The sequence below is a fragment of the Callithrix jacchus genome, chromosome 14 (genome assembly GCF_049354715.1).
Source record: "Callithrix jacchus isolate 240 chromosome 14, calJac240_pri, whole genome shotgun sequence".
Taxonomy (NCBI): domain Eukaryota; kingdom Metazoa; phylum Chordata; class Mammalia; order Primates; family Cebidae; genus Callithrix; species Callithrix jacchus.
This window is the reverse complement of record NC_133515.1, coordinates 64,131,929-64,146,477: the sequence shown is the minus strand read 5'-3', so window position 1 is coordinate 64,146,477 and position 14,549 is coordinate 64,131,929. Positions and strand designations below refer to the sequence as shown.

Here is a 14,549-nt window from a genome sequence, read left to right as displayed (position 1 = left end):
CCAAATGGTTCCATTTGAACTTGAGAATGAAAACCAAAGTGTACAGCCAACAAATAGTGTTTGACAGCCTCTAACAGTTCAACCAATGCATGTCTACATGCATTAAACATAAAGAAACGGTCATTCTACAGCAGTCTCTAGAAGAAAGTCAGATTCCTCTTGGTTAGTGCTTGTTTTCAAAGCTAATATTCATCTGCAGACTAAGGAAAGATTTTATGTTCCTATTTTAACTGGCTTGATTACTCTGAGCACAATGGTTTGACAGATTACCTATATCAAAACCTAACTTCATTACTCCTAGCTGTATAAAGCTACTGACTAACTTAGATAGTTTCGTTTTCCTTATTCATAATATGGGCATAATAATATTATTGACTTGATAAGGTTGCTTTGAGTGCTGAATAAAATAATACTAGTAATGTTCATGGTTTATAATAAGCACTGCATAAATGTTCATTATTGTATTTCAGTAAGAGTCAAACAAAATCAATTGCTCCCTTATTTTTAAACCAAACTAGTTATTTATTTAAATTAACAAGGCTTTCTTTCTCTTACTCCAAATGTTAAGGAGAAAAAGCTATTGGTTTATAAACACACAGGGCTCTAAGCCCTAGGTATGGGATAAGCAGATATTCATCTACACAGGATCATTTGAGGATCACAGAAAAATATTAGTGGAATCTATAAAAAATAAAAGAAAGATCAAAAGCACATTCCTGATCAAAACTTCCATACATACTGTCAGATTACCAAAAATTCCATCAATATTCTATTTTCAGAAAGACCTTTGTAAAAAATGGAACTATGATACCCAAAGAGAATACCACATGGATCCATAACATTATCCCAGATTTGTTTTTCAGCTCTAGATTATAAGGCAGGCTAGGAAGAGTCTGATGAGAGAAACAGTATTCAGAAAGGTCTGACAGCATGCTGAAGCATGGGCATAGAACCTCAGGGATTTAGGGAAGAGAGACCTGGAGATGGGAGGTGTGGGACAAAAAGAGGAAGTGGAAGGTGGGTAGGGTGTGTGTAGGGAGATGCATTTTAGTTGCTACACAGAATACCAAAGGCCCACCGCAAGTGAAAACACATATCTAATTAAGGATGTAAGTCTGCGGGCACCGACATTGTGCCCAGGAGTATTCCAAATCCCAGCAGAAGGGCCCCCTTGGATCTGGGCAGTGTAATGGGATCTGCCTTTGTGAAGGAGAAGGGCATGGAGACTGCTCAGGTGGCTGAATCATTACGAGGATATTTGTCTCTCTAGACTTTCACAGAAAGAAAAGGAAAAAGCTCCTAGGGGAGAAACACTCAAAGGCATTGCTATTTTGGCCTTCCAAGGAGGGGAGCAAAACAGAGATTTCCTAGGGAAGCAGGTAAAAGGGAAAAGAACAAAGCATTTATTTTTACTGTTCACATTTGTACAAGTGTCTAGAAGAAAACTCTCATTTAGAAATATATGGGCACCATAAAATACTATTTAGAAAAATATAAAGAATGGCATTTTGAGGAAATAAAATTTGTAATATTGAGAGAGAATGCGGACTCTTTTCTATTTCAAATAGAATGATCATTACATGTATTTTTAAAGCATCATTTTGTATACAACACTATTCAAAATACCTAAGAAGTGAATAAACAGATGGTCCCTATTCTCTGAAATAGTTAACGTAAGGTAGAATAAGATGAGAATGTCTATTAATGACAGAAGGAAAGGTGGACACTTTAAATAGCACATATCATGGAAAGCAAAGAGTTACATGCAATGAACAAAGTGACATGTTTTTTTTTTTTTTTTTTTTCTGAGACAGAGTCTTGCTCTGTCACACAAGCTGGAATACAGTGGCAGGATCTGGCTCAATACAACCTCTGCCTCCTGGTCTAAGCAATTCTTGTGCCTCAGCCTCCAAATTAGCTGGGATTACAGGTGTATGCCACCACATCTGCCTAATTTTTGTATTTTTAGTAGAGATGGGTTTTGTGATGTTGGCCAGGCTGGTCTCAAACTCATGGAATCATGTGATATGCCCGCCTTGGCCTTTCAAAGTGCTGAGATTACCGGCATGAGCCATAGCACCTGGCCAAAGTGACACGGTCTTAAGATAAAAGAGAAAGGGATGTTACTCTGTTTTCCAATTAGTTCAATAAGGCTTCCTAAAAGCAATAGAATTTTTGACGATTTGATTAACTGAATATCCACTATTGAGAGGAAATGTTAGGAGACACATTAGCAAATGAACAATGACAAACTATTCCAAGAGCGGGGATATATTCAAATATACATAAGTATGCAATATATATGTATGTATATTTTCTCATATGCTCTTTTTACTCAGCTCAGAAGGAGGTAAAAGAAAAGCCCTTGGAAAGACTGAATTGTCCCTACTCAGGGTATTACAATTCTGAAACATAGAGGATTCCTGGAGGATTCCTGAGACAAGGAAATTCAGTGTCTTCCACAACTCACTCTCTCCACCTCTTCCACATAGTTTCCATACCTTGGTGCACTGTATGTGCACTCACTCTCGGGGGCAAAACTGCTGCCCCTGAGACAGTCTGTCTGACAGTAAGGATGAATTAATTGTGTCTCTTGATTTTTATTTATGGTGTGTTAGTGCTTGCTTTGAGCAAAGTATTGTAAGAAAGTTCATATATGTTTTTTATGAATGTGCTTGATAGAGACTGAGTAAAATTCTTACTATAACTTTTTCATTAGACTAGAGTTTTCTGATCACAGTCATAAAGATCACAATTTTTAAGTATCTCACTACACACACACACACACACACACAGAGAGAGAAACAAGTGTTTAAAAGAAAAAAATATTTAACTCCACTGCCTCTGAACCACTTTGATATTTTATCTCGCATTGTATTATTTTACTAAAACAAATATTGGACCATCAAATGGATTTCAGCATCAGCTGAAAAGTTATAACCCACAGTACAAAAAAAAAAAGAACAGATTTAAGAGTTACTATCATAAAGAGTAAGTTTCTCCCAGTCTCTTATTGTTCCTGTGAGAGACAATTTTAGAGTTCTCATAGAAAGAACAAGCAACAAAGTATGGGACAGAAAGAAAGGAATATACTCTTACCTTTAACTCAAATATAATCCAAGAAAGACTAGAAGTTAAATTGAGTTCTGGATTCAAAGTTAAGGAGACACAACAGGCAAATGGATGTATCAGATACCAGCCATTAAAAAATTATGTAAGCAGACAACATAGGATGAAGAAAATAGGGCTGAAAATCAAGTACCATTTTATCTATATGCTTTGCTAATCCATAGGAACTTGTATTTTAGAAAATCTTTGTAAAAGAGATGGCAAATAATCAGAAAGTAAAGAACTTAATTCAAGTGGGATGGAAACAATTATTTTTATATTTTGAAAATTCCTGGAGTAAAAATGGTTTGAAAAAAATAATTAAATTTTATTACTGAGACAAATGCAAATAGAAATTTATATTTTAGACTAAACATGTGTCCTGAAATAGACACATTTCCAGTAAGGGATTTGAATCCCAGATCTCCTTAATGATTTTTACTACGGATATGAATCAAAGGACATAGTCATCTAGCATAGGAGTCATCACAGAATTCGAATTAGTTTAAACCAATTTAACTCATACATATGAGCATAGTGAAATTTAAATATTAATGTTCCCATGTGCTTATTTTATAATTGAGTTATAAAATCAGTGGTTACAAAGAACACATCAAATTAATATTTAAACCTGGTTCACTGATAATTGAAGACAATTGAGAAGTTGCCAAACTCTATATATCAATGGAAAATGAGAATTTTCCCAAGGCTGAGGTAAATAAATTTTATAAATACAATCTTAAGAGAAAACAAAAATCTGAATATATTAATGGGTCATCCGTCTATCTTCTTCCAGGAACGACAAATATTGACATGTTCTTTTTTGAATAGGTACCTTCTTTCATACCTTCTACGCCTTCTACTATAATTATATTTGGAGTTTCTGGTAAATTAACTAAATATTTTATGTAAACATTGTTATGTTCAGGCTGTTAAAATTGGGGAACAGTAGTTGTATTTGAGAACTTATACGTATCAGTGTTTTATGCTTCACTATTTAAGAATCTAAAGTACCCAACTATGCTATTTTACTTTTTAAAGGAATGGGATCTCAACTAAAAAATAAATTATTTGTGGACATACGACTTATATAATTTTAATGTAGAAACTGTATCACATTATAGTCTATATTTAAAGTTCTTTTTCATGACATATGCAAAAGGTAAAACAAAGTTGATAAGCAGAAAAGATAGTATTTAAGAATATTCATAAATAAGTAATAAATTTATCTTTCTTTTCTAAAATTGTATGCAAAGGTTAAAAAAAACTGTTTAAAAGAGCTCTTATTTATAAAAGTGGAAATGACTTTTACCACATACTGAGGCAGTTTTTCATCACTTACTAGTTTCCATTAATTTTTCTATCCCATATTTACCGGCTCTTATACTTCCATAAGATTAATTTACAGGGTGAGAAGAAACATGGAGTGAAGGCGAGATTTAAAATAAGTTAAGTTGATGTCAAGAGTTAAATTACTTCAAAAGTTTAAATTACAAGGAAATGAAGAGTAGAAAATGTGTGCCCTTTTCCTGGTGAGAAGATCAGATGTTCTAGCTCTTCAGCCAACCAGCTGGCAAGCTTAGCCAAAGGACAGATTCATTAGGCTTCAATGTGGCTCTTAGGCAAAATAAAGGATTCTCTAGGGGGATTCCCGAGATTCCTTTTTGAATAAACAATTTTTAAACTACTGCTTAAATGAATTGTTTAAATTCATATCAATTTCATCTATACACCATTCTGCTCCACCTGTCCCTATACAAAAGAATCACATTTCAGAGTTATAAATTTACTTGCCAAATTCCTAGTCTATTACCAAATTTAAACTCAATTAAAAGGTACAATATAATTAATAAAAACTGAATATAACATTGATAATAGGGTATAATGTAAAATGTAAAATATATGATTCCCATGAAATAATTTTTAAAAAGAACCAAAATATTAACAGTGGGGATTTGGCGATAGTGTGATTATGAGTGGGTTTTAAAGTTTTTCTGTATCTTTTTTAAAACCACTATCAGCTATGCGGTTTATAAAGAAATAAAATTAACTGTATTTGGAAACAAAACAAAAATACCATATTAATATTCTGTTCTCTGCTTATTACCATCTGTTTTCTGCTTACTTGATTAATCTGTGAGCTGGGAACTTCAGGAATTAAACCAATATATTCAAACAGAAATCTTATGACAAAAACTTAGAAGTTTAATATTATCTGGTATTGGGAAGAATAAGGAGGAAAAGGCATCTCATTTACTGTAAATAGAAATGTAAATTGAAACAGCAGTTAGTAAACTAAACGGTCATTATCTTTCAAAATTAAAAATATAATTAATTCATTAATCACTGTTCTCACAATCAATCCTAGAGATACTCTGGCCAATATACACAAAGATTTCATGTATGAAGGCATTATCTGTAAACTAGTTTAAAACCCTGGAGGTTTAAAAAAGTAAAAATTTAAATGGTCTTCAATAGAGAAATAACTAAATATTAGTTTGTTCAAGCTAAGGTATATATGATGTTACTACAAAGAATGGTACAGAAAAACTCTAAGTTTTTGACACAGTAATTGGTAAACTATAATCTTGATTATGGAAAATAAGCTGCATAATTATTTTATATGCATGAACATATTTATAAAGATATTGATGCCTAGAAAAAGACCTGGGAATTTTTCAATGCCAAATTATTTTAGTGGTTATCTATGAAGAACAGAGATAAATAATGAGAGAATTGTGTGGTAAAGGGAACTCTTCACTTAGGTATTTTTTGAATTGCCTGAACATATTCACCAAAAGCATGTATTTATATATGAAACACAACAAGTATTAATAAATGCACATATATAAACACATATACACATTCATAGCGATGTACAGATACATATGTATTTTAAACATGATCATAAACAATGTTGGAAGGTTGTAAATATCAATCAAATAACATGCTATAGCCACTGAAATATTACTTTGCAGAAGTTTCACAGATTTCCACTCAGCTGTCCACAGTAAGGGTCACTGGGGCTGAGTGTGGTCAGTTAACTGCCTATCTCCTTAGGGTGCAACTCATGCCATAGCCCAGGGTCTGCCCCTTAGCTAGGCAAGCCCAAAGAGGAGATTTGGTAATTTTACAGAGGGTGGTTTCATTTCCCAAGTTTGACTGATATTTACTATGTTCATAACACCAGTGTATAAAATAAGATGCCAAGTTATTAATTTCCTCTGAGAAAGTACCTATCACAGAACATGAAATACTTCCATATTGGCAATAGCTCTGTCAATATGGATGTCAATAATAATCAAATGTTATTTATTCATTTATGATGAGAAGTTAACCTGTTACAGGAATGTGAATATGCATATGCACTCATCCTTCAGTATTTGTGGGGATTGGTTCCAGGACCTCCTGGAGACACCAAAATCTACGGATGCTTGAATCTTTGATATAAAACGGCTTAGTATTTATATATAACCTATGCACATCCTCCCATATTTTAAGTCATCTCTAGATTACTTATACGTAATATAATATAAATGCTACATTAATAGTTACACTGCCTTGTTTAAGAAACAATGACAAGATAAAAATTCTGTATATTTTCTGGGCAGACTCAATTTTTTTCCCAATTATTTTCAATCCATAGTTGATTGAATCCACAGATGTAAAATATGCAAAAAACAGGGGGCCAGGCTGACTGTATATATAACTGTTATATTTTCTCTCCTTCCAGTCTAATCAGACTTACAACAGGAACTAAATCCTAATCAAAAGAGTATTTGGGGAACATGGATTCTGAACAACAAGAATGCATGACATTATAAAATTTATAGGAATATTGGCCCGGGAAGGCTTGACAGTCTTATCTCAATTCAATGACTTGCCTCCATCTCTAGAGTAGGGATGAAGTTGTCAAGTTCTCTAAGCAGTATTCAGATAATTACTGCTAATATTTGCCCCTGTGAGTTTTTTTTCTTTAGATATGTTAATACATTTAAGTCCTATGAGCCTGGGGCCCAGTTCAGGTACTTCTGAAAATCTTTGCTCTGAATCTTTGCTTATGATTCCATAATTCCCAGAAAATAAATTTGGTTTCTTAGATAATCTTGAGCAAAAGAGTTCATGACATCACATTAAACAGAGGACATGAAAAATTATGTTTATATTCTAATTGCAACTATATAAAATATATATACATGTTAACAAAAACTGGAGGGCAATGTACAAATACTAAAAAAAATTCAGTGTCGAGAAATAAATGGCTTTTTTCCTATGAACTTCTTCAGAATAAATAAATATAAACATTTTTAATAAAACTTAATATTACAATTTTAAGCAAAATTGACCCCATCTGGTCATCTGGTCAAATAACTAGTAAATTATTGTTAAGGTATTTTGGCCTTTCCATTGATGAATAATGGTTTATGGATATGTATATCAAACAAAATATTATAAATGTACTTAAAATTACTTCAATGTATGTAATAGGCTACTAGGCAGAGGCATGGGAGGAACGTTTACAGTCAGGGCAAGTTCAAATCAAGACCTAAGCAGAGAAATTGTCTAATGGTTGTTCAAGTAGAAATGTTTAAGTGTGGTGATTCATGAATGGTATACACAGAAATCAGTGCTGGTAATAGATAGCTAGAAAGTGCTGTTCACATCAAACAGTGATTACTATAAACCTCTAATTATGTGCTCTGGAGAGAGCCTTGTGCCTTTCCCACTGTAATTTCTAGTTCTTAAACTGGAACTCTATGACTTCAATTCAAATCTCAATGGCTTCTTAGCTGTTAAATGTAGGCTTTCCCATGAATAACCGCTGATATAATCTGCAGTACCCTGCTGTACTCAAGCCGACATTGACAAGAATAATGAGTTTTCTCTTTGATTTCAATGTGTAATGATGGTTTGCAAAAATAAATAAATAAATAAGACTGGCAGTTTGCTATGAAAATACTTGAGAGGGTAGCCTTGACTGAGTCAAAGAGCTTAACACAAATTTAAACAATACTCGTGCCCCAAGAAAACAATCGTTAACCTCATCCTAATTGTAGCCAATTCACACGTTAGCTAAATACCTTCAGCCTTTTTATGTTGAGGTTGGGACCAGAAAAGATTCAAAGAGGAAATCTGGAAAGAGAGAGACTGGTTTAAAGACAACACCAACAAAATGTTCAGCTGTAAGTCCTGCAAAAAATGTAAAATAATGGACCTCTTCAATCATATTTATTAACCCCAGTGACTTAGGGGTTTTGCCTTGTTAGTAGCTAAGTTATCCACAGAGGATATCTACATTTTGCAGCACTTAAGTCATCCACTCTGATTCACTAAATCATGCCTGCACTTGATATGCTTCCTCTTTTGCTAGCTTAGTGCAGGAGCTGCAACTGCCATTTATGGCTAGCCCACTTGGCTTTCCATGTCGCTGATCCTCTAGTGAGCAAGCCATGGAAGAAAGCAGCATTGCACATAACGAACAGCAATGGCCAAATAGAGCTAATCAAACTATGGAAATTAGAGACTTTCTTTCCCATTTCTCAGATTGGAAGAAGGAACATACATTAGAAATAACCCGTTACAATCAGTTTTGCGGAAAATGAGAAAGCTCTAGAAAATTATACAGAAAAGCATTATTTCTCATTGAATAAGGGATTCATATACCCCTTTCCATGAACTAAAGACCAAAGAATCACAGGGAAGGCCACCAGAAAGATGAACAGCCTTGGTTTTTGTCAAGAGCACACTTCCTGTGGCTGCATATCCCCGTCTTCAGAAAGGAGTTCCCACCTTCCTGCCTGATTGATTTTCCTGCTATCTACATGTCTGCAAAATGATATAGGGACCTTCCGACCAAGAAGAGATAGAATTCCTGTTCTCATAAAAACTTGTCATTTTTGTACCAGGTTTACACATTCTCTAACAATTATTTAACTTTCCCAGTGTGTTATTTCCAGCATCTGGGTTTGGAGGATGGTGCTCTATTCGTAAGAGAACAGCACCTGTTATCCTATACCATGTAAACTGCTTTCAGAAACTAATGTAATTTGAACAAATTCTTGAACTTAAAAAAGTTGCATTTACAATTAAAAGAATGCCATTATTCTCCAAATGTAAAAATGATGCTTTTTTTTTTTTCAGAATATTAGGGGTTGTTTGGCACTGTACAATTTACATGTTTTTATTCTTTAGTCTTATACCAAATAGATACTGAACAACTGCTATACCCAAGAAAGTACTAGAAACGGTGGATTAAAAAAAAATACAACATTCTCTCTCAGGAATGGAAATTATACATTTTATAAACTGTTTGGGAAATTATACATTTTATAGACTGTTTACCCAAACAGTTTATAAACCATATGTGTCCACCAAATATAATTTCAACCCTATCTCTAACCAAAAATAACCACTACTTATATTGGCAGCAAATTAATGTCCATCATGGTCTGGTTATGTTTCTATTTACTATGGTATGGCCTACCAGGGGTCAACAGCAGAAAGAATTACTCTTAGGCCTGGGTTCCCCCTACTTTAACAACAGAGATAATAAAGGCTTTTAAAATACTGACCTAAGGAATTTTCTAGGCAAATCAATAGATATGGCCTCATTATCTATATGTCAGAAAGGAGCCCATGTTACCCTCTTGTCATAGCAGTATCCTTTCTCCACATTGTGCGAAAAATAATTTTCATATAGTCCCGGAATATAACTAATATAAAAATGGGTAAAATAAGTTATTTCATGAATGTCCACATTTCTTAGTTTTAAGTGACCTATGAATCTTAGTGTTCCACCAGCCAAACCAGAAATATCCTTTAAGTAAAATAAAAGCAACTATACCCATTCATTCAATTTTCAAAAGTCTACTCCATACCAAACCAATGCAGTGTGTAAATATAAAAATTAATTAAAATACTGTATATAAAATATTAACAGCTACAGCTATTAAAATTATATTAAACTCCATTGAGCTAGGCTAACATAATATGAGCTATCTTTTTTTTTTTTCAATTTAGTAAAGGACAGAACTTGGCTTAGTGAATGAGTTTTGGTTTTTATATTGTTTGTTCCAATTCACTTATCTGAAATTTTAATCACATTAAAGTACTTTACCATTAAAACAGCACCAAGCATAGTAATTTGATCTTTCCATTGGATTCCAAGAAAAATCTCATGCTTCATTTATTTTCTTTCTTAGATGAAAATATCACTTCCTTAGAATGTGTTTCTGTTCTTCCCATACAGAACTGAGTTTTGTAAATTAAAGTAGATATAATCTACTTTTGAGCTTCTCCAATGTGGGTACAAATAGAGTAATTAATAAACTCTTGGTAATTTGGATGAATTAAAGAGCTTAAACAGAAAAAGTAGATTTCATTCTGCTTGAAGATTAAAGTATCTGAAAATTAATTAGATTGCATCAATACTTTCTCCTTATAAGAAACCTCATAAAATGTTAAAATTAATTTATACTCTGTGTGTATGTGTATATGTACTTGTGTGATGTGTGTGTACATATGCATATATATATACTATACACATATACATGTAGAGAGAGACACATACACACATACATATAGATACACACATATATAGGCACTTTCCATACATACAATTTACATAGTTTTATGTATGGAAAAACATACAATTTACATAGAATACTGGAAACAGATAGCAAAAAGTATAAATCATTGTTGTAAAATGAATAAATCCTTTTTTCTTTTATATTATTTTGTATATACTAATATTTTCAATTCATCATGCATTACCTTCATATAGTTAGAAAACTCCTCATTTCTAAGTGAATGAAAGCAATTGACTTGATGTTTGGTGTTTTTTTCCTCCTCTGAACTTTCAGAAGATACTCATTTAATCTGATATGAGTTGTTTTGTGTTGTTTTGTCTTGTTTTGTTGTTTTGAGACAAGATCTTGCTCTGTTGCCCAGGCTGGAGTGCAATGGTATGATCATGGCTCACTTCAGCCTGGAACTCCTGGGCTCAAGTAATCCTAAGTGTGGGGATTACAGGTATGAACCACCACTTTTGGCATGTTTTGCTTTAAACTGTATAAAATCTGACTTAAAATATCTCTTCTTGAAAGTCATTTACAAAATTTTATTCTAGATCTATCTTATGTCAAATTATAATATCCACAAGCTAATATTTCAAAGCACTAGATTAGCCCATGCCCCGACCACTTTAAAATTTTCTGCTTGAAAGTTCATATGTAGCAAATTAACTGCTATCTCTGGTAGAGATAGACTGGAGGGAACCAGAGGGGAATACTCTGTTATTAATGTTATATTTTTGTGTTCCCATCAATGAACTCTTCTCAGCTTAAATAAGAAAAAAAAAGAAAAAAAGGCAATTCAATTCCTTGTAGACTTCTTTATGAAAGTGAGAATATTTAGGGAGACCAAGTTTCCAGAGAGGAATGAATCAAAAACACAGTCTCCAGTGTATCTGGGAATCCAAGCAATGGGTCCTGACATTTACTCCCAACTCCTCAATTTCCATATATTCTGTTTCTTTATATTGTTAGGTAAAAAACATAATTCCAAACAGGCAAGCACAATCTTCTTGATCTATAAACAGCAGAACAAAAAAGCAGGGATAATGGGGAGTTAGAAAACAGTGCTGCGGCAGAGAAACTATGAGTAATCAAGGACCAAGGGAGCCCACGCAAAGATGGTATGGACAGAAGAGCTCAGCCCCAGGTCTTCAACAGTGCTTGAAGATTAAACTATTTATCTGAAAATTAAATATTATTCTGAAAGACCACCGTTATCACAGACTACAGGGTCTAAAAGAAGTACTCAGCTTCTTTTAGAGTTGACTGGGGGTGGGTGGAGTAGAGAAGGAGAATAGATAGGTCTAAATTCAGTTGTCTTCTATTATAAGAAGATAATTTGATTTATGTATGAGTAGGATAATCAGAGCATGGGAGCCCAGGGTCAGGAGAATTAAGAAATATAGTTGTATACCTAAAATAAATTTCTCCCATGGTACATGTATACCTATGTTACAGACCTGCACGTTCTGCACATGTACCCCAGAACTTAAAGTATAATAATAATAAAATAAATAAAAACAATTTTCTCTCTTTCTCTCATCTCTTCCTCTTTTCATCTTTCTCCCTTTCTTCTCCTATCTTTCTCTCTTTTCCTCCCTCCTTCCCTCTCTTTCCCAGGATTCCCACAAATGTCATTTCTGCTGCCTGGATGATTCTTTCCTCTCAAAGCTCATATTAGTCAACATGCTCAGCCCCCAAGACACTCCCAAATTTCAATGTAAATGTTATTTCTTCAGATGAACTTTATCTGCCACTTTCCCCCTTCTCTCTTAGAGAAATAAAGTGCAGCCATAGGAAACAGAATATTTGTTGGTGGAATTCCAAATATCTTTCATCAGAAAGGGAAGCGGTTTGGAAGGGCAGCAGAGTTTTGCCACTGTCCTTGAAATGCTACTGTATCGATTAAAGTGTTCTTAATGCCATTGACTCAGTCAAGGTTAAAGTATGCTGTACCAAGCTAAGGATTTTACATATGGATCATTCTAATTTTTTTCATATTTTTAATTTGCCACTTTGGGTACCTCCAAACATCTAATACATAAGAAACAACTGGAAATAGAAAAACTTTGATTTTTTTCCCTTGTGAATTCAAGATGAAATTTTCTGCAAGATTTGGCCCTTGATTACCCAATAAAAGTTTATTTAAGAAGCTATTCTAAAAGACATTTGAACATTTGGGGTTTAATGCCCAACTATGATGATTAATTAGCTCTTTCTGATTTTTATATAGTGTGAAACAGAAGCAATAGCAGGCAGTTTATTTTACCCTAAAGAAACAAATGCAGAAAATCTTCATCTGTCTTGGTTTTCACTTTTAGAAATGGCACAGTGGGTGGGATGCTCTGGCAGATAAACAGGATAGAAAAATGATAAGATTACCTGACCGTCCATCTCTCTGGAAGTCCACATGATACCATTCTCCATCATTCACCTTCTTCAACAGGGCTTTTATTTTTATAGTACCTGACCCCATGTCCAGGAGGAGGTAGAGGTGGCCGTCTAGCATCTCAATAGCAAAGAAGTCCACCTTGATCATCTGTGGGTGCTTGGCATCTTTCTGATGTCTTGGCTTGCCATGGCTGAATAAGATGAGGCCATTTGGCTCTGTTGTACGGAAATCAAACGATATGGAGCCTGTTTTCTTTGCATTCCATTTAGGCAAAGAGATGAAAGACTCTGGGGTTTCAAAGGTGATTGGGTCTAAAGTTGCAACATTCTCACATTTAAATGCCACCACTCCATGGATCTTCATCTTAGGATCTCCCTGCTTGGCAAGTCGAGATAATTCCAGCCTCACATCATTATTTTTATATACAACCTGTGGGCAGAGAATAGCAGTAAGAAATTAGCCTCCAAATTTTAATATCTGAAACTTGTCATCAGCTCATGTAACTTGCAAGGACATCATAAAAAGGCACACAATATTTAGTTAATTCTGATGTATGAAGGCAGCATTTTTCAGGCAAATAAAAATTGTGTGTCAATTCATTGAATAATCGTAACAATTTCATTCTAGTAATGTGTGTGCAGATGAACACATGCATGTGCATATATACACACAAACTGCTTGTATTTAACTCAAATAATTAAAGATCTACATTTATCTTTAATTTCATGTGTAAATTAAATGTTAAGACTTGAACTTATAAAACCTTTTTGTTTTGTTAGTTGTCTATGATGCTTTTAAAATTAAATATAAGCATTAAGGTCATTCAGTTTTCCCATTATTAAAGCATTTGAAATTGGATACTGTTATAGATCAGTCTACTAAAATATTGGATCTCTTGTATTATCTATATAGCTACAATAGATATTAACTTTGCAAGATAGTCACAACAAATTAAAGTACAAAACAGCCCGGCCGGGCACTGTGGCTCAAGCCTATAATCCTAGCACTTTGGGAGGCCGAGGCGGGTGGATCACGAGGTCAAGATATCGAGACCATCCTGGTCAACATGGTGAAACCCTGTGTCTACTAAAGATACAAAAAATTAGCAGGGCATGGTGGCGCGTGCCTGTAATCCCAGCTACTCAGGAGGCTGAGGCAGGAGAATTGCCTGAACCCAGGAGGCGGAGGTTGTGGTGAGCGGAGATCGCGCCATTGCACTCCAGCCTGGGTAACAAGAGCGAAACTCCATCTCAAAAAAAAAAAAAAAAAAGTACAAAACAGCCTGATATCTCTCCAACAAAAAACCCAAAACCCTGCATCAATAACTTTGAATACAGTTAAGAAACATGGCACTGCCACATGTAGAATATGGTGCTTCCTCTCCATCTATTCAACTTGTGTTACTGGTGATCAATTTCAGTTTTAATTTACACAGTCTCTGAGCTGTTGTCTTGTACTCTCATTTTCCAAGGCAC

The 14,549-nt window shown here is 34.2% G+C and overlaps 1 protein-coding gene across 43 annotated transcripts in view; it reads right to left on the bottom strand.

Moving 5' to 3' along the window:
• Nucleotides 1–14,549, bottom strand: part of NRXN1 (neurexin 1) — a 1,160,645-nt gene that overhangs the window by 646,242 nt on the left and 499,854 nt on the right. For all 43 annotated transcript variants that reach the window (XM_078349361.1, XM_078349363.1, XM_078349383.1 and 40 more), the window contains one exon: nt 13,065–13,503. In XM_078349361.1, the coding sequence (XP_078205487.1) occupies nt 13,065–13,503 (439 nt within the window). The remainder of the gene's footprint in view (nt 1–13,064; nt 13,504–14,549) is intronic.